A 24,215-nucleotide genomic window follows, 5' to 3' on the forward strand; every position below is an offset into this window, starting at 1 on the left:
AAGAAAATTAACGAATTATTAACGAATTACGAATTAACGAAATGAAACCGCCCAGCCCTATTAATTAAGTATACCACTTAGTCATGACTGTGGCACTTTTCTCATAATTCTGGATCAGAACGTCTTAAACATTTTCCACTCGTGACCCCTTTCTGCCTAATATTTTTTTCGGTGACTCCAGGTGAGCAATATAATAGCAAAGGTATATAATAGGTATAAAAATCAAACATTTACTTATAATAAATTTACATTTGTAAGACTTGCTAAACGGGATGGTTTTTCTTGTGGAAAAAAAGCTGAAGGCTGTAAATGATACACATTATTGTGAACAGATTTGTGTAGATGGGGAGCAAATTTTTTTGCAACCCAAAATTGAGCTAAGGGTGTTGGTGTTGTGACCCACAGTTTAAGAAACAGTGATCTACCAGCTACTATTTAGTCAGGACTGTGACGCAGTTGTCAACGTATTGACAAAAGCATCGTTAACTAAGTTACCTTTCTTGATCTGAGGCTATATATTCTTATAGAAACATCATTCACCTATCCCCTGATCGCCACCAGAATTGATATCCTTCTCCCTATGCAGCTAATGCTTGGCAAAACTAGTTGGGGAACAATTTTGATTGTAACAACAGCATCATTATCATGACTGAAGGCATTATCACACCACATCTTTATGCTGCATTGATCAGTTTGAAATCCATTCTAACTGTTCTTGTGAATTTAGCTGATTGTTGTTTTCTATCACACTCTTGTCACATTTGCAATTTAACAGTGTTTTGCATATTTTTTCATCCACATTAACGGTGTCATTACTGATTCTTCTACTATACACCCCTCATTTTATCTTTCATTTATTTTTATTGTAGCCATAATAGCACAGCATTGCTATGATGACAACATCATACAACTGTACAAAACCATTATGAATCCCTCTACAATTGTTGAGATCTTTTATCAGAAGATCCCTTTTACTTGACAGATGACACCTGAAAATTAAGTGGTCATGGCATCTATAACGATCAGCCTGAGCTCTAAGGAATAATACTTCTAATATATTCCCTAGCACACACACTCTCACGTTCCTTAGGCTGTTATATTGCTCACAGCTGGTCACCAATGTGAACTAGATTGAATGACCCATTCGGCCGTTAGTATCAATTTGAAGGAACGGAGTAGAAGACTTTGTTTTCTAAGGTTCCAACTGGACACCTGTCACAAAGCTCGATGTGTATTGAAGAATCACTGCCACCACTCAAATGGATTTTGAGAATTTAACTTGATGTTATGTCTGAGGTAAAGCTTGTTGTGCCCCAGCCCTTCCTTTAACTCCCTCTAAAGTGTCTGAGGCGAAAAGATGTTAGAAACCACTGGAACAGGCTTAATGGAATGAATCACTGTGAAGACTTTATGTAAAGTTGAACTAGAACAAAGTTTATTTATAATTACTAGAACAAACAACTGGATTCTTCTTTGAGTTACAAAAGCATGTATGGTTAGCACAGCACAATCTTCTTATATAGTTCCTAAGTCCTAACAAGCTTACTGAACTTCCCAACTAGGTATCTGTTCTTCGACGTGAGCAAATTCCTTCTGACAGACTGAACCTATCTGTCCCCTCAGCATATCTAGCTTTCCTAGAATACTCTGTCCTTTAGAGTGTATAACAACCAGTGTGTTTTCCCCCACAACAGTTCACAGGCGGCTATTGACCCTTCAGGCCACTCTGTAGCCCCACCTGCCTTCAAACACTCTCCCTCAGGAAATCTTCAGCTCACTCGAAAACTACCCTTTCCCTTTGGCTTAAAATCCAATCTCCCTCTTCTGCTCTTAAAACCCCCCTCTCTCAGATGTTAAATCTCCTTCTCTCTCTCTGTCAGAAGCTGCCTGCCTCTTTTCACTGACAGCTCCAGCTTCTCCCATCTGTCCTAGCCAATCCTGGCATAGCTAAACTCCTCCCCTCTGCTGATCTGACTTTCCTTGCATTTCCCTCACTAAGATGGAGGCCGGCTCACTGTCTCTAAAGGCTGTGGCCTAACCAGAAAGGTATGAGTCCATTACAGCATCTCTTGCCATTGTATTCCTTTCTCCTGCAGAGAGAAAAGAGGCTGCTGTGTTTTTGACCATGCCAATTTTGCCTTCCTTATAGCATTGTTTTTCACTGGAATGGGTCACAATGGAATAATGCTATTATGAAAATATATCCAGAGTTTTAAAAACTAGAAGAAAGGGTGAAGAAGGCTTTAAATCCCCCCCCCCCCCCAAGCCATCTTCGACACACAAGCACTGGAAGTAATCTCAGACATTTTTGCAAAGATGTCATTTGAAATCATTGAGGAAGAGACAATCTGACCCTACCCACATCATTACTACTAACGGATCATTCATGGAAGAAAGTGCTGTGAAATATTCATTTCCAAGGTGTTACTGAATTGTTGAGGCCAAGGGGATCATTAATGGATATTTTCTTTGCAATGTGACAATGTCTGGAAAGTAATGATGCCATGTGATGCGATTGAGAAAATAGTGGGAATGTGTTACCACAATGGAATAATAGCATGGTGTAATAATGTTCTAAGCAGCACGAATAATGAACAGTTACCATTACATGTTCATGTTGGTTCTTTAGTCATGCCTGAGACAGTTACCATGGCTGTACCTCCCCTGCCCAACCTATTTTACTAAACAGCTGATGTAGAATGCTGGCCATAATGTGCAGCTTGGTATTGACTACAGTAACCTTATATAGGTATATAAGATGAGGTGGGAACATAAAGATGAAGTTTGCAGTATTTCTATGATTCTTCAGTTGTTACAAACACATCTGAAAATATCCAAGCTACTACACTTCTCTTATTTCAAAGAATGTTTGCAGGAGAATGCAATTTGGAGCATTGACACTGTCACTTAAAGTATGACTGTAGTCACTATACTAAATGCCCTTTGTATGTTTTATCTTTGAGCTTCTCTTATCGTGTAATAAGAAAAACAGCAATCTTTTCTGATCATTACGAAATTTGTTTGGTCTCAATGATTTTGCAGTCTGGAAGGCACAGTACAGTTTGATGCATGATTTCCTGGCCATTATCTGCCTCTTAAAATCAATATCTTGTTTTACATAAAAACACACCATGCTAATCTTTAACAAGCACAAAAAATATTTCAAATAAAGGGAGAAAGGAGGAAAAAATGAAAGTATATCTAGAAAACATACATTTTGTAGTGTCAAATCACTGATGTTAGTTGATAATGCTCTCAGCCAATCAGCACTCTCCTGGGCTGTACAATACTGAAGTATCCCAGTGCTAACTCCATCGAGTGCCAGTACTTCAAATGCATTAGATCTGCAGCAAGAAGAAATATATATACTGTCAAGGAAGCTATTGTTAGTCCTCACTTGTTAAAGTTCCCACAATTAGCATTTACTTGTTATCATTTGCAATGTGTTAGAAGTGTGTTTGTCTGTGTACCTTATAGGAGAATTGTCGGAAGGTAACAGAACCACACTTTATTTCTAGCTAATCACTACTAGGTTTAACTTTTTTTAAAAATCCTATTTTTATAGGTTATGTATATGCAAAATAGCGTCACATAAGAAAATTGCTATTTGGATATTGCAAACCCTCCAACATTTCAGAGATGAAAACAGGGAGATGTGTGGCCAGAAACATTAAAGTGTTGTGAAAATAATTAATGAAGAACGCATAACCTAGGAAAGGCTTCAGCACTTTGCTTTCACCAGACCAACTGAGAAGGACTTGATTCCACCTCTTACAGTCCTTTTATTCTGAGTTAGGTGAATATAAACTACTTGTGTACTTTTAACTCAGTTTGTACAACTGAAATAAAGTGGAGACAAACAAAGAAAGGGGGGGGGGGACTGGAATATTTAAAACCATCTAAAAAAGAGGGATGACAGAACATTAATCATCACTGTTTCTGACAGTTGGAGGGGATAATTTTGAGATTTTGATCCCAGGGTGAATCCCCCCGGGCAAGAAAAACCAGGGCTCCTCTGGAATGAGGTTCTCTGGACAAGCCCTAGGGCAGGTTACACTGCCCACTTCCATCTTACTGTGGTGGCAGGACAGAGTTGGTTCGTCACCCTTACCTTTGTTGTCTTGTGGCTATCATAGTGGCAGCCACAGAGCTCCAAAAAGCTCCTGGCCATCCAGAGGCAACATTGCTGAGTTTTGCAAGGGTATAAAGATGACTTGTAGAAAGGAGGGAGGCGGAGGGGGTGATTCCCTTTCCCTGTTTGAGTTGTACAGATGTTCTTGCTAACATCAGCAACAGCACTCAAGGACAGCCAGCTTGGATGAACAAGGTAGGTGCCATTCCCTTGTATTCATGCCATGGAGCATGGAGAAAGCAAAATGCCCATGTGAACAGCAGGGCCATTTTCAGATCAGAACTGGCTCAATCCATTTATACTACCCCAAAGTTCAGGGCTGCTCTTGAGCTTCAGAGAAACAGTGGAGGATTCCTTGACATTGCCAAACATGTGGTAAAACTGCATTAAAATGGCCTTGATGCAGTTTGGGAGTGAGAAAGCCATGGAGTCAATTTTACCTGTCTAAATTAAACTGGGAGAAAGGACCTCATCACGTATTCTGCCAGGATTGTCATGGATCATGGCAAATGTGGCAGTGCACAGCATGGGGAACCTGTTGCCCTGCATCATATGGCTTCCTCCTTACCTCATCCATAGGGGAAAGCACCCACTGCATGGCTTCCCCCTGTTGCTCTCAATGTAACATTGGAACCCTCCCACATCACCCTTGTGGTGGCATACTCTGGTTCCTCTTTAGTTTTGCTATGGAGCCCCACCAGAAGTAGATGTACATTGTGGGATGGGAGTCAGCAGGCTGCATCACAAAACTAAAGAGGAATCGGCATACGCTGCTGAAATTTACCCCATCTGATAAGGACGAAAGATAAGACAGAAAATAAGCAATATGCTAGAATGTAGCTGTAAATGTGTCTGAATAATAAACAGTTCCCTGGCAAACAATTAGGGAGCAAACAGCAGGCAAAATAAACAAATAAAAGAATCATATTCAAATCACAACTCTGCTATTTGCTATCTTGTTAGCCTTGTCTGAAACTGGGTTCTGGTGCCTGCCTACCTTAGTAACAAGGTAGTTGTGTGGTTCATGTAAATGCCTGTCATTGTGCAGTCATCGCTCTAGCAGTCTGCCGCCTGGCTGCACTTCAGGCAATGCCCAGGAGAAAACAGCAGGAGGTAATTCCTCCCATGGGGTTTCTTTAGATTAGGAAATGCAGGCAGCGGCAGTACAGCTATAGAAAGAAAACAGACCTCCACAGTCTTCACACAATGGTAAGGTACACTTCAAAAAGACAGCAAAAAAAAATAATCAAAAGAAAGCTTAAAGTACCTTGAGAAGGAAGCATGCGTGTGTTCTTGAAAAGTATACTTTCTGTAGAGGAAGAACTTTGAAGGAAATTTGAGGGCAGGTTTTAGCAACAGACTAATGGATCTTGCAGTGATCTATATGGCATACAGTCAGATAAAACTGAATTACCATGTCAATGGAAGGCTACTCCAGGTGGGTCAAATGGAAAATGAGATTTGAATGGTCAACTACTCAGTCCACTCTTGGCTCTGAACAGTGGTTGTGTGGAATATTAACTTGCCTCAGTACATGTGGTTGATAATCTAGCTAATCCTGATAGCATGGACACATCAAACTACCTAATAGTTAAGCTATGGTGAGGGGCAAAGAGAAGCATGGATATCATTCTCAGGTAGTTCTTAAACTATTAAGAATGGTAGTTCAAGGTTGCAGTCCTGTGTACACTCCCTGGGAATAATCTCCATTGTTCACTGTAGTGGTTTATTTCTAAATAAACACGTATTTTATTGGTGGTTAGCATATGCTAATATTTCTACTCAATTGCACTTTATTTCTCTGGGTGATTTTAACACTGTGACACAAAAAGCTTCTGGGTACATTTCATGTATGCCGTACTTAGTTACTGATGAAATTATATGCGCTTGAGTTGCCCATCCTAAAATCTCGCCACCACCCAAGATCAGATTATCCATGGGGAGGTCAATGAAAGAGTTTCAGCCCTCAATGGGAAAGCGTGTAGCACTGCTGGCTTTTTTCCGATACTCATGAAACTGCACTTGTAACAATAGTCAATTGAATTAAAATGTACAAGATCAGTCAGTTAAATGTACTTGAAATTGCACGGCTTTCACATTACTCCTTTTGCCTTATTAAACATTCAGTAAGTGTGTGAAAATGTGGAAAGAACAAATAACTAATATGAAAGAAAATCTGAATATTTCACTTTCTTACATTCTTAATCTTGATAAAGATAAAATTTAACAGATATTTAAAATGAAACTGCAAGGCTAATGGTGGGCTTATATATGAGGATGCTTTTGATATAGTCTATTGTATTTTGTATTTTCATGAGTTTTAATTTAATTAATTAGTTTCTATGCTATGTTTTTTTTAAATAGCTCATGCAATCAGAAAGCAGCTCTTTTCTTTGGCTCTATACTGTTCAATAATAATAATAATAATAATAATAATAATAATTCGACTAAATAAAACTTAACAGGATGTACAATGTATATACAGCTATCACATGTGCAAAAAAGTCTTAGCTGCTGATTCTACAAAGAATTGTAGTTGGTATACCAGCCATAGCTGTGTTAAGCCTCTCACCACTCTGAACAGTTCAGCTGGATGTGAATCTGGAGACACAATGTGTGCAGAAAAGAACGTTTCCTTTGCTGCACGTATTGTTACCTTAATAGGAGCAAAGGAAGATATTCTGTAATATCTTTCTTGAGGAATGGGCAAGGGGCCTTTTCATATTACGTAGTACGTGCATCATGTTCCACTGTAACTTCCATGAAATCCGTGAATTTCCAATTTAGGGACATGTGCAATTCTCAGCCAAAGAATTCTAGTGGCTCACCAGTGTATAAGTCTCAGAATTCCCTAGGATGTTGCCAAGGCATTCAAAGTAGAATCACAGCACTATAAATTTGTAGTGTGGAAGGACCGTTGGAAGGGTTGCGTGCCTGCAAAGTTTTGTGCCTATTTAGTTGGTTTAATAACAGTATTATGACACCAGAGAATCTGGAATTTGTCTTATGGCCAGAAAGGTTACCCTTGGTTTTTTGTGACATCTTTGTCTAACAGAGCCTCAGGGATGTTCTCCAAGCATGGGCAAACTTTGGCACTCCAGGTGTTTTGGACTTCAAATCCCACAATTCCTAACAGCTTACTGACTGTTAGGAATTGTGGAAGTTGAAGTCCAAAACACCTGGAGGGAAACGTTTGCCCATGTGTGTTCTAGCCTAATAAGGAAGTCTAGATCTGGACTGAATTGTGATTTGTTATTTAAACATAAAAGTAGAACATGGTGCTAGGTTCCATAAGCTGACAATTCACAATGCACAAATCAGATCGCAAACTAGAACTTTGGTCTTAAATGCAAATACTTCAAGAGCACCAAGATAAAAACACTATTATGAAACCCCTTACCGGTTGGCATCATCAACTATTGAGTGAAATAGTTAGTTCCTTTTGCCTAATTATATTTATTGTAAATACATTCATTGGCCCCTTCATTATGGTTCACTTGACAAAAGAGAAAAATGCAGGATTTTCCTTCAAACTCATCATTGTGCAGTCTATTGAACAATTTGTGGGCAATCTGTTATTATCTCAATAACAAGTATTCATGCAGTCTGTGGACCACACGGCTAGCCAGAGTCACATTCAGTTCACAATTACCTTACTGTCCCAGCCATAATACAGCCAGGTCAGATACGTTTAGATTCCCTGCCCTAAAGGAATTCTGTGACATAAACTATAATGATGAACATGAAAAAGTAAGACTCATGCTCTTTACACTTAAACTATGAATGCCCAACTAGCTACTGAAGGCTTCCATTTGGTCATGCTATCTGTATATGTGAATTCTGTTTATATTGATTAGTACTAATATGAATAGTGTCATGTTATTCATATGGCATAGAAATGTATACATCCATCATCATGGAGCTAGATTCATACAACAGGACCTTCTCTTTTCACTTTTCCTCTCTATACAGAGAATTTCACAACCTCCTCCTAAATTTGCTTCTGATGTTCTTCACAATCCTCCCAGCCTCGAGCATTTTATTCTTAGCCATGCCAAGCATTCAATTTACTTTTTAGTTTGCAAGGAGAATGTAATGTTTTCATTGGATATGGATATTCTCTTGCCTGCACAGAACAAACATAAATAATAGCATGTAATATCCTATGGTACACAATTCAGATTGGAATACAAAACTCCAACCAGAATATGCATGATGGTATAAGCTTGCATTTCTGGACTCTACAATATGTATCTCTCTACTGTTTCTAAAGTGTTTTCATTATCAGCTATTCCTTTCATTGTCATCTCCCTTCATATCTTTGCCCAACATGGCTCAAAACCCATCAAGTTACAAAAAGGACTTACATTGAAAGAAACAGAAACAGTCACAACAGACATTGCACACACACACACACACACATTATCAAACATTTACAAAGGTGGATAATGTGCAAACAAAATAATATAATCTGAGCATTTAGAACTAGGCAGAAGAAATCCTAACAGATAAACAGGAAGAAATAGATCATTCTACTCAAAGGCAAAATGAGATTTTCCATAATCTTGTAATGTTGGTGAACCTTCGCTCTTATCTTAGTCCTTCCCCATAACTTTCTGTTGAGTAGAAATAATTGTCAATCCCTTTTGAAGCATCAAACTTTCTCACAAACAATATTTAAGTTCTCTCCAGTAGCATTCTACTACATTGTCTTCAGCTATCATGTTGTCAGAAACTTCTCTTGTTCTGTCTTAAAACACAGTCTTAAGAAAGCAGACCTCATTTATTGTGGGTGTTTATAAGTGAATGACTTTCAAAATATGTCTTTCAAACTTCAGTTACTGTGCTATGTTTTTAATCACACAGGTGAGACACAGACATTATAGGAAAACAAGTGCTTTATCCACTGATGATATATTGATAGTCTCTATACTCAAATATTTTGAAGAACAGCAGAAGACACAGGTAGGGATGAAGCTCAACCTTGTTTTTCAGAGGAATGATGGACCGAGTCCGACCACCATCTCTGACTCAAAAGATGTAAGGAAGACTTCAGTCAACCTAGGTCCCTGCCAGGGTTGTAGCCAGAAAAAATGGGGGGTGGAGTTGAAATATTTTTAGTGAATCATGAAGAATAGTTCCTTAACACAAATTAATTTAAATTATATGATTCATTATATAGTATATTTTATATAGGCTTATTAAATCAAATTTCTATTTTAGTGACAAAGTTTCAAGTCTTTAAAAACCTGAAAATGACTCTTAATCAGTAATTTAGTGGTTACATAAGAATGTAACATTGTAGGAAACACTTGAAAACTGTGTCAATATATTTTGACAGAAATCAAGCTCCGTCGATAAACTTTGGTGAGCACTTGAGAGTGCAAATCTAGTCAACCTTTCTTGCTCCATTGTGCTTCTTATGTATGTTTTCAAAGTTGAAAACAACCTTTCATTTGTAGCTGTTGACAATGGAAATGTTACAGAAATCTGAAGAAGTTTCTTTACATTCAGACAAAACTGTCCATGACAGACAAAATATGCTTCCACTGCACTGACAGCTTCTCTGCAGGTGTAATCTTTTTCCATTTTCTACATCACATGTCAAATTCTTCCATCAGTGTGTCAGTATCTTTTTTTCAAATATTTTTATTAAACATTTATTAGGAGAGTGGGGGTGGGGGATGGGGGGGATAAGGGAAGGAAAAGGAAATATTTGGGGATAATAGATTAGTTATTGGTGAGTTACATCTTTACAATTGTTTTCCATCTACAACTCTTGGGTTCAAAAACTCATCCAATTTAACCAAATCATTCAGGATGATAATATTCTTATAGTCCATTTGAAGAACTTTCCCTGATCGCTCCTGAAGGTCAGATCTCTCAGGCTTCTTTTTCTCAAGGTTTTGTTCCCACTAGCCTGTCTAGCCTTTTAAAATATCAATCTCTCTCTCTATGTGTGTGTGCGCGCACTTCTGTAATTTCTATATCATTGATATTGTGCATTTTTCTATTATAGCTTCTTAACAATTGACCCATCAGATAGCATCCAACTCTTAAGTTTTAACATACAAAATTCAGAAGATAATCATATATCATTTATCTTATTTTTAGTTATCAAATCCTGTTGTGGTCTTTTCTTTTGGTTCTTCACAAGAGCTACAAAATGTTTCCATTCTTCTTGTAGATTCTGCAAATTAATTTGCTGTAGGACTAATGTTATTTTATCCACTTCTGCCAATTCAAAGACTTTTGTAATCCAGTCCTCTGTTGTGGTGTAGCTTTTTGTTTCCACAATATTCAATTCCCGCTGCTGTAATGTAGAGAAAGATTATTTTTGGTGTTTTGGTATTTACTTATTTAATAATCCTAACAAAAAATAGTTTTTCAAAGTTATTTTATTTTTTTAAATATAGTTTCCATTTCATTATGAATTTTTATCCAGAAATCTTTAGTCTTTGGGCAGGTCCACCACATATGTTTTTTGTTTACATTTCCAACCTAAGTCCAAACTTTTATATATCTTTGTGAGTTCTGGAGTTGTGTACCATCTATACATCAAAAGTTCTATTTTTACGGCAGAAGGTATTATAAATTGTAGTAGTTTCTTCCAGAAAAACAGTGTGAGAGCATATTGAAGGCATTCATTGTAAAGTTCTGTGCATTTGTTCAAGGTGGAATTTAAATGGTCACAATAAATAGGAACACTTGCAGTTCCTAAACTACTTCCGTGTGCCTTATCAACCATTCTTGAATCTGTTTGCAGAGAAAGTCCAGAAATGGGATGTACACATATTCCATTGGTGTTTGTGAAGTTGCCTGGATGTTGCTTTTACAAGTCAGTCTTTGTAACGGGTCTGAGAGGACGTTTGGGAGTGATTATGTCAATAACCCCTGCTAGATTTTGATTCCATTTATTGACCAGGGAACCCAACGGGATAATCTGTGATGGCAGCCATAGAAGCCTCTAAGGCTTCTTGGAATCTCAAAGGATTCATTAGCCTTGGAGGGTGGACCATTTTAATAGGTCATCCAACCTTCAGGGGTAGGTTGTAGCTGTGATATTAGCCCTGACCAGGAAATGATCTGTTCACAGCAATTCAGAAGTATTGATCACCTCTGCCCACAGATCCATATGTTTAGAGCTGAAAATTGCATCAATGGTATGACTTGCCAAATATGAGCCTTCCTGGGTTGTAAGATCATCAGGGGATGCTTTCTCCTGATCCTGCCATTATCACAATCTTATCTGGCAAGCATACATTAGTGAACATTCCCAGTATCTGTTCCCAGCTTGTATTTCCTTCCCAGGATAGGCCAAACTACCCCCACTTCTACAAATAAGGAAAGATCTTTTTTATTTAAACAGACACTTGGCTGTTTTCTGCTGGTTTTTGTAACTTTCTTTGTTTTTCTTCTTATTATGTTTTAATAGAGTTTATATTAATTTATAATAATTTCATGTGATAGTTTAATTGCTTTAATTTTATCACTATATATTTTAGGTGCATTTGGTTTGATGAGCCACCTTAGGTCCTATATTGGGAGATAAGTTGGGAATAAATTTAGTAAATAAACAAAAAAAACCCCAGTGGCAAGGGATGTTGGGTGTTGCAATCTAAGAACACTTAGAATGATAAAAGTTTCCCATCATAATGAAAAGAAAAGAGAATAATTTGACACCCCCTCACTCTCAAGGACCATTGAAATAACTGAAGAATTCTGAGATGGGCTTCTGAAATCTGGGTTGGTAGAGCAATGTACAGGATTAAAGGAAATAAAGACTGAAATTAGGAATTCCATTATATAGCTCAGAAAAGCAGATAGCAAGTAGTAGTGTCATTCATCATTCAGCTCACTGGTGCCTTTTGGGGGGAATTATTTCAGTTGAGCTGGCACAACTCACATTTGAGTCAAAGTCTCTGATGTTTATTGATTAATGAATTGGATAACTGACAAACATATATGTAATGAAAAAGAGATCATGATTAATTGGAAAACAGATTCATCAAACGTTATTTTAAAAACAAGTTTGTAATATCTAAAGATAGCAGTATGGGCTTATGGGATCTCTTTTTTCTGAAACAACATTTCCATAACATACATAATTTCAGTCAGGGGTAGAAATTGGGTAGTTTTCTTCTTGTTATTGAACAGTTGAATAGCAACTCCCATCAGCCCCAGTCAGCCTAGGCGAATAGTGGGGAATGCTGTAAATTTCATTTCAAAATCATCTGAAGGGATGTACAATTCCCATTCAATTTGTAGTGTTAACATGATTTGACCCATTAAATGAAACTTGGTCAGTCAACAGTGATGTAAATAATACCATTGATTAACTAGAATTTGGGGCTAATGTTAGATTAAGACTGAAGAAAAGAGACTTTTTATAATTCAGATATTTTTCTTTTACTTATTTGTAAACTTGTTCAAGTTTAATGATTAAGAGTTTACATGATTACAGTCAATTAAGATTCCTTATCTCAGGTGATATTATCATGAGCAGCTCTCCTGTGATTTACTATAGTCACAATCAATATATAACAATTACTTCTTATATCCATGTAATTAAATTGCTCATTAATTTAGGTTGAACAAGCATCTTGTAAAACAGTAACCATCTTAAGTCCTAGATCTAGCATGCTGGAGGGTGCCAGGATTGGGTGGAAGTACTGTTATAAAAAGGCATCCTAATGGGCACAGCAGTATTCTTACATGCCGCTTCTGACAGAAATTCCTAAAGAGAGCCATTCTGAGAGTGGTAAAGACAGAAGCTGGCATAGAAACTGATACATCAAAAGTCCCTACTGCTACCTTGAGGGACTTCAGCCTGAGACTGGTATAGTATTTTTTCCTCTCTTTGTAACCAGTGGGATGGCTTTTCAGCATTCAAATCTGCACTGTTAGAGATGAAAAGATAAAAACATTGTGATTCTGACATGTGTTGGCAGGGCTTTTGATGAAATAGTCAATTCACTTCTTCAGTCCACTATATCTCACCCCACTTTTCATTGTATCCCATGAGATGCCCCCAAAAGGTCAAAACTAATGTGATGAAGCAGATGGTACTTTAAGCCTGGAAGACTGAACGAGGATCTCTAATCAGTTTTGATTCTCATTACTTTGAATATAATGCTATTTATAGACATAAATTACTATTATTCAGGATACACATATTTGCTCTGTGAATTTTTTTAATTTAGTAAACCAATCATATTTCAATTCTAAATGTTTGCATTAAAATTCTTTTTTCTTGCACACATTTGTCTTGAAATATTTTATCACATGAGTTGTGATAAAAGCCTTGAAGGAGCTGGGGGTGGTGACGGCTGACAGGGAGCTCTGGCGTGGGCTGGTCCATGAGGTCACAAAGAGTCGGAGACGACTGAACGAATGAACAACAACATGAGTTGTTCTAAAGGTTCAGTATCTTGGGCAATAGATATGGAACCTTTCAATGAATGGGGGTCAGTAAATAAAAATATTATGACCCAGAATAACAAATCTACCACAGATTTCAATGTTAATGTACAGATTCTGTCAATCAAGAATCAATTGAACAACTCTTATTAGCCCAAATATTAAGTTTCAATTCCTGTACAAAAATATTATTTTGGGATTGAGTCTTAGGTATCAGTTTTAATAATGTCAGTTGTTCACTGAACAGGCAGCAGTGGGATATTACCTTCCAGTTAATGGTTGTCAAGATGATCCAAGAAGCCTCATATGCTCTGACTACGACTGCTGGCATCACAGGCAAGGAGCAAAGAGAAGAAACTGAAATAATTGTGGATATGCTCCTTCAACATCTCTCCCCAAAGCATTTCAGCTGAAGGGTTAAGTCATTCCCTCATTTAAAGCTGAACTTGTCAGTCCCAGAACCGTACCTTTACTTCCCTTACAGTCTGCCTGGAGTTTTTTAATTATACAAAGTTGCAGAACTTTGTGGAAATTTGTAAATGCATTAGGTTTAACTCAAAACAAACTCTTAGTGGCTCCAAAGTCTCAGAACCAGTTTACTTTTCCTCTGACTGCTTTGGAATGGAGAATCGTGAGTTTCCAAAGCATCAGTCTCCCCTGATGAAGAAACCCTTGAGTGCCAAAAACTTTGTTGTGTGCCTTCAAATAGTTTCTGACTTACGGCGGCTCTAAGATGTAGCTATCTATCATAGGGTTTTCTGGCAGAATTTCTTTAGAGGGCATTTTGTCTTCTTCTGAGATTGAGAGAGTGTGATTTGTCCAAGTTCACCCAGTAGTCCTCCATGTCCAAGTGGGGATGTGAACCTTGGTCTCCCAGCACCTTACTCCAGCACTTGAGCCACTATACCATGCTGGCCCTCAAAGTTAATATAACATATTTTGTGCTTTTTGGTTGATTCATAAAAAGTATCACGGCAATGTATAGTTTGGACCTGTTTATGCTTTGCTGCTTTTCCCAATGTCATTTGACTACTGCTTCCTCCTCTATGACTTATCATATGTTGATAATCAAATCTCATGAGGCAGATAATAGTGACAGAATTTGTAATATCTTTTTCCCCACAGAAAGAACTTGAATGTTGTAGAGCTCTGCAGAGGAGGAAAGCTTTAAAGATGTTTTCTTAGTAAGCAATCCTGTCTACGTGGAAAATCTTCTAAAGGAGTAGTTTCCCTCTCAAGCTCAGTCACACATGACTTGCATAAACTGAATCCCAATTTAATATAGGTACACAAGAATCTAGCTCATTCCATACATTTTCTTTCTCTAACCAGCACTGTGAACCCTGAGTCCCCTTCGGGATTGAAACACCGTAAATAAATAAACAAAACTAATTGGAGCTTTTAATAGGCAGGGGTAATCCTGCAATTTTCACAACCCCGATTCCTTTTTCTGAATGGACATGGTGAAATAACGTTGAACAGTAATAGATCCTTATGGCTTCATGTTCTGTCATTCTCTCGTGGCTGGAAAATTTGATCTTGTCACTGAGGTGATATTTAGTGGCAGCACATCTGATTTGCCTTCCTCACTAGTGGAGCAGCTAAATCCTTTGCCTAAAGCACTCACAGGAAAAATATTCTAATTTCTTCAGGGTCTGGCAAATTGTAATGTTGAGAAAGTGCTATTCAAAGTGGTGGGCCACAGAAGTTACTGGCCTCCAATACATAGTGAGCTTCCAGGGAAGAAAGAAGAGTTAGAGTCAATGGGTTCATGAAGTTCCTTATCAGTCCTGAGGAAGATGCACTGGTGCCCCATATTAGATATCTTACAACTTCATCACACTGTGGTTTAAATGGCTCCTTTTGTCTCTTTTGTCTCTGCTGAGAAGCATCAGATGATGCTGGCTTGGTTCCGCCCCCATTCCTCCCAAAGCAGAGAGGAAGCCTCATAAGACATTTCCTCTGCCACCACAGAGAGGAAAGTGTATTTTCACAGAGAGGGAAGGGCAACATTTTGTTGCCCTTTCCTCTATCTGATGGGGGAAAGGCCAAAGTGTGTTGCTGCCTTTTCACCCATAAAATGGGGCCTGGGCAGCCCCACCATGAGATGGAGAAAGAAGGGAGGATGTGCGGTGTGCCATGAGACAATTGCCAGTGAAATAGTACAACCCCACGGGCCGTGTAAAAAAAGTCCTTTAAAAGCATTGGTTTGGGATATGCAAACAGACAGAAAGCAATGTTGCAATGCAATTGGAATATATTGACACATATATGACATAAAATATCAAGCTTAGTCTGCTAAACCTAGAGGGAGAAAACCACACAGAGAGTTGAGCCCACAAAACAATTTCTGTACTGATTTATGTCTAAGAGTCCTTCCACACAGTCCCATATCCCAGAATATCAAGGCAGAAAATCCCACAATATCTGCTTTGACCTGGGTTATCTGAGTCCACACTCATATAATGTGGGATGTTCAGCCTTGATAATCTGGGACATGTGGTTGTGTGGAAGGGCCTTCAGAATACATGGATTCAATTAAGAGAGAATTTCTGAGTTTCTCCTGGAATGATGCTGAATGCCCCCTTCTCCACAGTTCAGTCATCGGTACTTTCTGAAAAGCTGGTCCTGGCAATCAGGAGGACTATAGGAATAGTAAGACATATGGAACACAGGCTGATACTGGAGAACAGAGTCAGCAGAATCCATTTCCGTTGCTCCAGCCTTTAAGCAAATGGAAGTACCAGGTCCCTCTCATTTCATTTATTTTAATGGTTATACGTTAGGAGTCAGCTATTCTAATAATGATAATTATTATGGGGATGTTCCAAAAACATTGATAATGGCAAAAAAATTGGCAAAGATCCTATTTAAAGGTGATGGAGTGCTTTAAAAAAATGACAATACAATTGCATGTGAGCATGATACCTATCTGGGAAAAAGTTCAACAAGATGTTGTAATCAATAATGTCAGAAACACTGACATAATTTAGTTTATAAGAACATTAAAGCAAGTAACAAGGATGAAAAACCACTAGGATAAGATAATTTATTACTTCAAGATAAGCAATGCCTGTTTTGTGTAGAAAAAAGGAAGCTGTGAGGAACTATAATCTTAAGAACTAGCTGTCGCCTGCCACACATTGCTGTGGCCCAGTCTGTGTATATGTGTTTTGTGTGTGTATATATTTGTGTATATGTTTGTGTTTGCGTCTATATATGCGGTTTTCCGCATACGTTGTAATGTATTTTTTATTTTTTATTTTTTGGCCTTTTTTGAAGCCCCTTCCACTCTGTTTTTAAGTGTTTTTATGAGCAATGATGGTCACTCGTTGGCCTGAGAGGTGTTTTGTGTCCAAATTCGATGTCAATTTGTCCAGTGGTTTTTGAGTTATGTTAATCCCACAAAAAACATTACATTTTATTTATATAGATGAAAACAAAAATATTATTTAGAATAGCTGACTCCTAACGTATTATTTAGATCATGTCACAAAACAGTTCTCCATCTAAGACAGTAGAATAGGACTAGGAGGAGCACTTATTGTTCTTGGCTCACTGCTTAATGTGGCAGAAAGCATGAAATTCTGTTTTGCATGTGCTCCCAGGGGATGTTGGCAAGTGTAAGTTGACATCCTGTTAGTGAGATACACACGCATAATATCTGCTGTGAATGTGGGAAGAATTATTTGCTATAGTACAATGGACTAGTTTGTTGACAATGGTGGGAGTGGAGTTTCCTATAGGGAAACACTGTGCATTGTGCCACAAAATACAATCATAGAGTTAGAAGAGACCTCGTGGGCTATCCAGTCCAACTCTCTGCCAATAAGCAGGAAAATTGCATTCAAAGTACCCCTGGCAGATGGCCATCCAGCCTCTGCTTAAAAGCCTCCAAAGAAGTAGCTTCACCACACTCCAGGGCAGAGAGTTCCACTGCTGAACAGTTCTCACCAGTCAGGAAGTTCTTCCTAATGTTCAGATGGAATCTCCTTTCCTGTAGCTTTAAGCCATTGTTCAGCGTCCTAGCCTCCAGGGCAGCAGAAAACAAACTTGCTCCCTTCTCCGTATGACTTCCCCTCACATATTTATACATGGTCTTCATCATGTCTCCACTAAGCCTTCTCTTCTGCAGGCTAAACATGCCCAGCTCTTTAAGCCGCTCCTCATAAGGCTTGTTCTCAGACCCTTGATCATTTTAGGCCCCGTCCTCTGGACATATTCCAGCTTGTCAATATATCTCTTCAACTGCAGTGCCTAGAATGGGACACAGAATTCTAGGTGTGGTCTGACCAAGCCGGAATAGAGGGGTAGCTGGAGGACAGCTGTGACCAGCAGTGCTGCAGAATTTGAGGAGGCACGAGTGGAGGGTGAAAGAGAGAAACGTGCCAGGAGGAAGGCGCGTCAAGCCAACCCCGACCGCGACCGCCTTCCACCTGGAAACCAATGCCCTCACTGCGGAAGAAGATGCAGAGCAAGAATAGGGCTCCACAGCCACATACGGACCCACAAGGAAATCCATAATGGAAGACCATCTTACTCGTCCAACGAGGGATCGCCTAAGTAAGTAAGAGGGGTAGCATGAGTTCCCTGGACCTAGACACTATACTCCTATTTATGCAGGCCAATATCCCATTGGCCTTTTAAACTGCTGCAGCACATTGTTGGCTCATGTTTAACTTGTTGTCCACAAGGACTCTAAGATCTTTTTCACACATACTGCTGTCGAGCCAGTCATTAATATGTGTAGCATTTTGTTGTTATTCTGCAGAGGGTTTGTGTAGTGCTAGTGCAAATTATCTCCATATATAGAGCCTTACATTATGCTGAGGGGATGTTGGGTTGCAACCACACTCTCTTGGGATTTAATAAGGCTATAGAATTGTTAACAGAAATTATTCAATTATTTCAGGAAGAATTTTCAACCAATATCATTTGGTGGTATTAGTTCCTCACAATGTGTCTGACTTTTTCCATTGTTTGAGACCTCTTTCTTTGTTTGTGTGATAGAAAGGAGCTATTATCATGACTATCCCTAGTACCACACACACACACACACACACACACACACACTGCCTGTTGTGAACAGCCATGGCATCCATAGCCCATTGTGACAACCAATCCCAAACCTCCACAATTAAAACATGAAGAAGAATATTCACTATATGGTTTACTCATAACTTTTCCTGTAAGCTAAATGTTCTGTTTCTCAATCATGAGATGAAGAAAGAAATGGGTCAGCCAAAACCATGTCTAGGATTCTGTGAATAATATTTGGAAGAGACAGCAAAGTCCTTATTTCAAATAAACAAAATATTCTTTTTTCCTCACCTGAACGATTTAATTTTTAAAATGTTTATAACATAGTTTTTGGCTGTGCTTTTTGCACTTTAATTATTGTTATTCATTTTGTTGTTTCTGTTTGCTTTCAAGGTGACCACATCACAGAGTTTTCTTAGAAAATACACTCAGAGGAAATTTCCCTTTGTTTTCCTGAAGCTGAGAGTGTGTGACTTGCTCATGGCCATGCAGTGGGGTCTCCAGAGTCATACTACTAGGTTCATTACACCATACTGGGTCTCATTAATTAAATGAATAGAAATTTTAGTATTTCATGTTTTATGGGCTATTTTTGGTTATTTTAATACATTGTTACCCAAATTGCATATAAATTAACCACAATTTCCTATTCAATGAGGTCAATCAACATTCTTGGCATTCTACCAATGCTCTAGTTCTATGTTTGCTTAAAGTTTCACAGCATATTAAAGAAGGACATTTCAAACATCATCAGCATAATTAGCCTAGGAGAATTATGCTTTCCCAAACTCTTACAGGGAAAACATTGCCTTGTGCTCTCTCTCTCTCTCTAAGGAACATTGGATGGAAACCAAGGCTCTCCAAGGCTCTCCTACGTCTACTTAATACTCACAGGATTATGCAATAAATATTAATAGTGATTTTGGATTGGACTCTGGCATTCAAGATCATTTCTCCATTTTATGTTGCAGTCCTAGATATATTTACCTGGTTGAAATCGCCATTTGACCCAATAGGCAGTACTTTAAAACAGGCATCCTCAAAGAGCAGCCCTCCAGCTATTTGGGCCTTCAGCTCCCAGAATTTCTGACAATTGAACATGCTCATTAGGTCTTCTGGGAGTTGGAGGCTCAAACAGCTGGAGGGCCACAGTTTGAGGATGCCTACTTTAAAAATTGTCCTCTTTATCTTGCTCATACTATCAGTTGTGTAAGGATATGAAGTCAAGGAACTTTCATATCAACTGTTTTTAAGCTACTCTGGGAACCTTTTGGTCGAAGGTTGTGGTATAATTATTTTGAAGACCCGCCATGGAAACCAAAATTGTGGATGCTCAAGTCCCACTATAACCAATGGCACAATGAAATGGTGTGACTTATATAAAGTGGCAAAATTAATTTTTTCTTTTTGGATTTTTGGAGAGTTTTTTCAAGCCATGTATAACTGAATCCACGGATGCAGCATCTGTGGATCTGGAGGGCCAACTGCATAAATAAATGTATCATTACCCATTGCTGATTGTTATTTATTCATTTTGGAAGAACCCCGATCGTTCTTGAATGAATGAAAGTCATACACCTCCACCATCAATATCAAGTAGCAATTTTTTCATAGGGAACAAAATGTGTGATACAGATAATGTATTTTTTTTATTTCACATTACAAACCTTAATTTATTTGTTCCAGCTTTGTACCTCGAGATTCGAGCCATCGACAGAGGAACGGATAAGGTGTCCAGCCAGCGCTTCTCATATTTTGGTTCATTAGCTATAGGTGAAGAAGGTGATGATGGAGCCTGTACAATAATAAATGAGAATCAGTAAGCAGAGTTTATTGGATCCTACAATGAAAAAAAAACCTCTAATGAATATTTATGTGAGGATGAGCTCTTTTTCTAAAACTAATAAGGCAGGAGCAATACTATTGTATTGGAAAATCAGAGCACAGAAAAGAAATAAAATAGTAATTTATTTCAAAATAGAACTTTTGTTGACTGTTTGAGCTCATTTCCCCTCATTATGTGTGCAACAGTAGAATAGTTTTTATTTCAGAGAAAAGCAAAGTCTCACATCTAGTTCACAATATAAATAATGCTAACTTGCTTGCCATGTTTTCGCAGAAGTCTTATTCATTTCATTAACAACAATGCAAGAGGACAGTTCTGAGCACGAAACACTTATTTGTTGCTCTCACAGTGTTTGAAACACATTAAACTTAAAATGTACATACCATAACTTGATTTAAAGGACTATTAATACATAGTCTTTCACACAGAAAGCAATATCTTTGCAAGACATTATTCAGATTGATAACTTTCAGAACATGCATCCTCTGTAACAGGGTGGGTGAGTATCAAGTACCCTTCAAATATTTTGAGACTTGACTTCCCAATATTCCTTATCACCAGCTATGTTGGCAATGGCAGACAGGAGCAATAAGCAATAGGCCTGTGCAATCAATAAAAAAAAAATTATTCAATGAGGGGGACACAGAGAATAGTTTCTGAAGTGTTTCTAAAATATTGTTAGGGGTCTGTATTGTAACTATAAGAATATAACAAATTCTTCATTACTTTTTGTAATTGTGCAAGCAGGGTAGTCCAACCACCATTTATTCTGCCATGTTGCATGATGTGCATTGAGCACTTTGCTGGCTCTGCTATATAGTAATGTAACAGCAGTTTTATATTGAATATGGATATTACACGTCTGCACAAGTCATATTGTTGCATACTCCACTTACAAAAAATTAAATACCTACAAGGACTTAAGCCATGATCTGCTACAGCATTAGATATTAGTATAGGGCTATATCAGTCCATTTAGGGAGCTGTGATATGCATACAGGATTCTGATCATTATTATTTTCAACCATTTTCTCCCTTGTCCTGATACTCAAAGTAGCTTAAAAAAACAAAAGCAGAAGAGAGAGCCAGCATGGTGTTGTGGCCTGAGGGTTGGACTGGGACTATGGGAAAGCAGGGTTCAAATCTGTGTTCAGTAATGACAACCTATTGTGAGACCTTGACTAAGTCACACTCTTAGCCTCAAAGAAAGGCTAAGGAAAACCCCTCTTTGAAAAACGGTTGCCAAGAAAGCCATGTGATAAGATTGCCATAAGTCAGTAACTACCTGAAGACAAACAACAAGAAACAAACAAACATTATTTGTTCTACAAGGACATTCTCAGTCAGCATCTGCTTATTCATCAATCCAGTACAAATTAAACTCATCCAGTTCTGTACTCAAACACTGACATAATTTAGTACAAAAATATTTTCTCCATGAGAAACAATGCCAATGTTGGTATTTTATTTGCAATACTTGTTTTGAATCTCACAGAAATGCTCACTAAAAAAGAGAAACACCTAGTTTCTTCTGCTCAATCTATCAAAAGCTTGTTTCGGTTAGGGTCCCAGTTCCTTAATCACCACCACCCCTCACAAGTGATGGCATTACTTGCTTATAGCTGAGGGTAATTTAAGAAGTTTCAGTCCTGTCTCTGAGGCCCAAATCTCTAACCACAGCAAAAGCATTACTATGTTTGCCAACTTTTGTGATGTGATTTTATATGCTTTTATGGCTTTAACCCGTATTATTTAATACTGTTTTAGTATTTCAATATTTGTATATTTTAAGTTGTATTGAAATGCTTTTAACTGTGAGCTGCTTTCAGTCTCCGGATGGCAAGAAAATACGGGATATAAATAAACATTAACAACAACAACAACAACAACAACAACAACTAAGGACAAAGCAAAAGAAAACATGTTTTCAAAAATCCTGTCATATCTGAAAAAATACATGACATATAGCAAAAAATGAGAATGGTAGATTGTGATAACAGAAAATGTAGATTTTTGACATTCTACTTTTAGCATGTTCCGTTGGAAATGTTGCATAGAGTTAAAAGAGGAACATTTCATGTCACATTCATCAGCTATTTTCTATAGGCAATTTTTGTGATGATACAAAACTTGGTAACCATTACTATGGTTAGGAAATACATAATAAATTCAAATATCTCAGAGCAAACTTTTCCACTTTTCATATAAAGTGTTAGTACATTGCTCTTTCCTTTGCCACATGAGAGAAAATGAGACATAACATGAAAAAATATCATGTCTTTTTAAAAAGAATATATTGCAGGAAACAGAACAGAATTTAAAGTTGCAGAATTCAGTCTTGGCTCAGGAAGTGCAGCAGAGGCATGACTGACTCGATTTTGTAAGGCCATCAGCTTGTTCATTGTAAACTCTTCCCCGAGCAACCAAAGATGTGACTATATAAACACATGGCCAGCACAGAAACCAGATAGATTATATAAAAAAGTAGAATATGGACATGCTTCACTCTCTGCAATAACAAAACCAGGAGCAGATTTTGGCACAGATTACGAACAGCTAATAAAAAAATTAGAGTACAGCTAATGAAGAACACTAAATCAACCATCAGGTCAAAATACATGAAAAATATCCATGTAGAATTTAAAGAAAATGTAAAAAAGATTGATTTTCACTATTAAGCCTAATTAATTGGAAGGCACATCAATCTGGACTGAAACCAGGAACATTATGGGGGAGGCATGCAAAAAGACACTATCTGCTGCCAAAAAGAAGAGAACTATCAATGGATGGCAGATGAGATCAAGCAGTTAAAGACAGACAGAAAACCTGAATGCAACTGTTCAGCAACTTGTGCACAAAGACGAGAACTACTATAATAATCAATGCAAAGAAACAAAGGTGGCAGCAGAAAAGGAAGAACAAGATGTCTCTTCAATAAGATGCACAAAATCACAGGGAAATGTAAATCAAGAGTAGGGATTCCCTATGACCATCAGGGAAACATATTACATGACCAACAGAAATAAAAAAGTGAAGGAAACAACACACTGAAGAACTATATAAAAGAGATGAAAGGATAAAAAATTCAAGGAAGAACCATTTAAAGGTGAAATTACAATTATAGAAAGTGAAGTGGAGGCTGTACTTGGGAGAAATAAATCATGAGAAACAGAAAGCAAAGCAACTGAGTTGTTTCAGTTTGTAGAAATAATCTATTCTCTTATTAGTAGTAGTAGTAGTAGTAGTTGTGGTAGTTTTTATAACTTTTTCTTTCCCGAAGAAAACTCAAAGTGGCTAACACTAAAAATGACAACAATGTGTAAATTGAAACCTAAAACATATATACATTAAAATAGACTATTAAAATAAATATATTTAAAACCAATAAAACTACTTTAAACAGATTAAACTACATAAACCACAGTATCCCCTAGCTTGATCTTAAAAACTTTCTTCTTTAAAAATTCTTTTAAAATATGAAAAACAAAACAATGGCCTATAAACAGAAAATACTTAATATACTTTCTAATCTCTAAAAAAGGGGCTACTGGGGACTGCAGTAACCACGGGAACATTGCATTATTTTTCCATGCAAGTAAGTGATATTCAGAAGGTGTCACTATTTTTAGAATTCTAGATAAGAAATACTCAACCTCTGCCACATATTTTTGTTGTTGGTTCAAAGCACTATTTACTAGAATTTCTTCAGTTTCTAAATAGTCTTATTAGGCTCTTAACACATTTCAATCCAATCTTGGTTTGAATCCAGCTATACTT

The 24,215-nt window shown here is 37.7% G+C and overlaps 1 protein-coding gene across 3 annotated transcripts in view; it reads right to left on the bottom strand.

Annotated features, from left to right (window-relative positions):
* Window positions 1-24,215, bottom strand: part of SNTG2 (syntrophin gamma 2) — a 263,517-nt gene that overhangs the window by 60,249 nt on the left and 179,053 nt on the right. For all 3 annotated transcript variants that reach the window (XM_060752734.2, XM_060752731.2, XM_060752732.2), the window contains 2 exons: window positions 20,260-20,387; window positions 3,215-3,344 (listed from right to left, as the gene is read on the bottom strand). In XM_060752734.2, coding sequence (XP_060608717.1) covers window positions 3,215-3,344; window positions 20,260-20,387 — 258 coding nt within the window. The remainder of the gene's footprint in view (window positions 1-3,214; window positions 3,345-20,259; window positions 20,388-24,215) is intronic.

The sequence above is a fragment of the Anolis sagrei genome, chromosome 1 (assembly GCF_037176765.1).
Source record: "Anolis sagrei isolate rAnoSag1 chromosome 1, rAnoSag1.mat, whole genome shotgun sequence".
Classification (NCBI taxonomy): Eukaryota; Metazoa; Chordata; class Lepidosauria; order Squamata; family Dactyloidae; genus Anolis; species Anolis sagrei.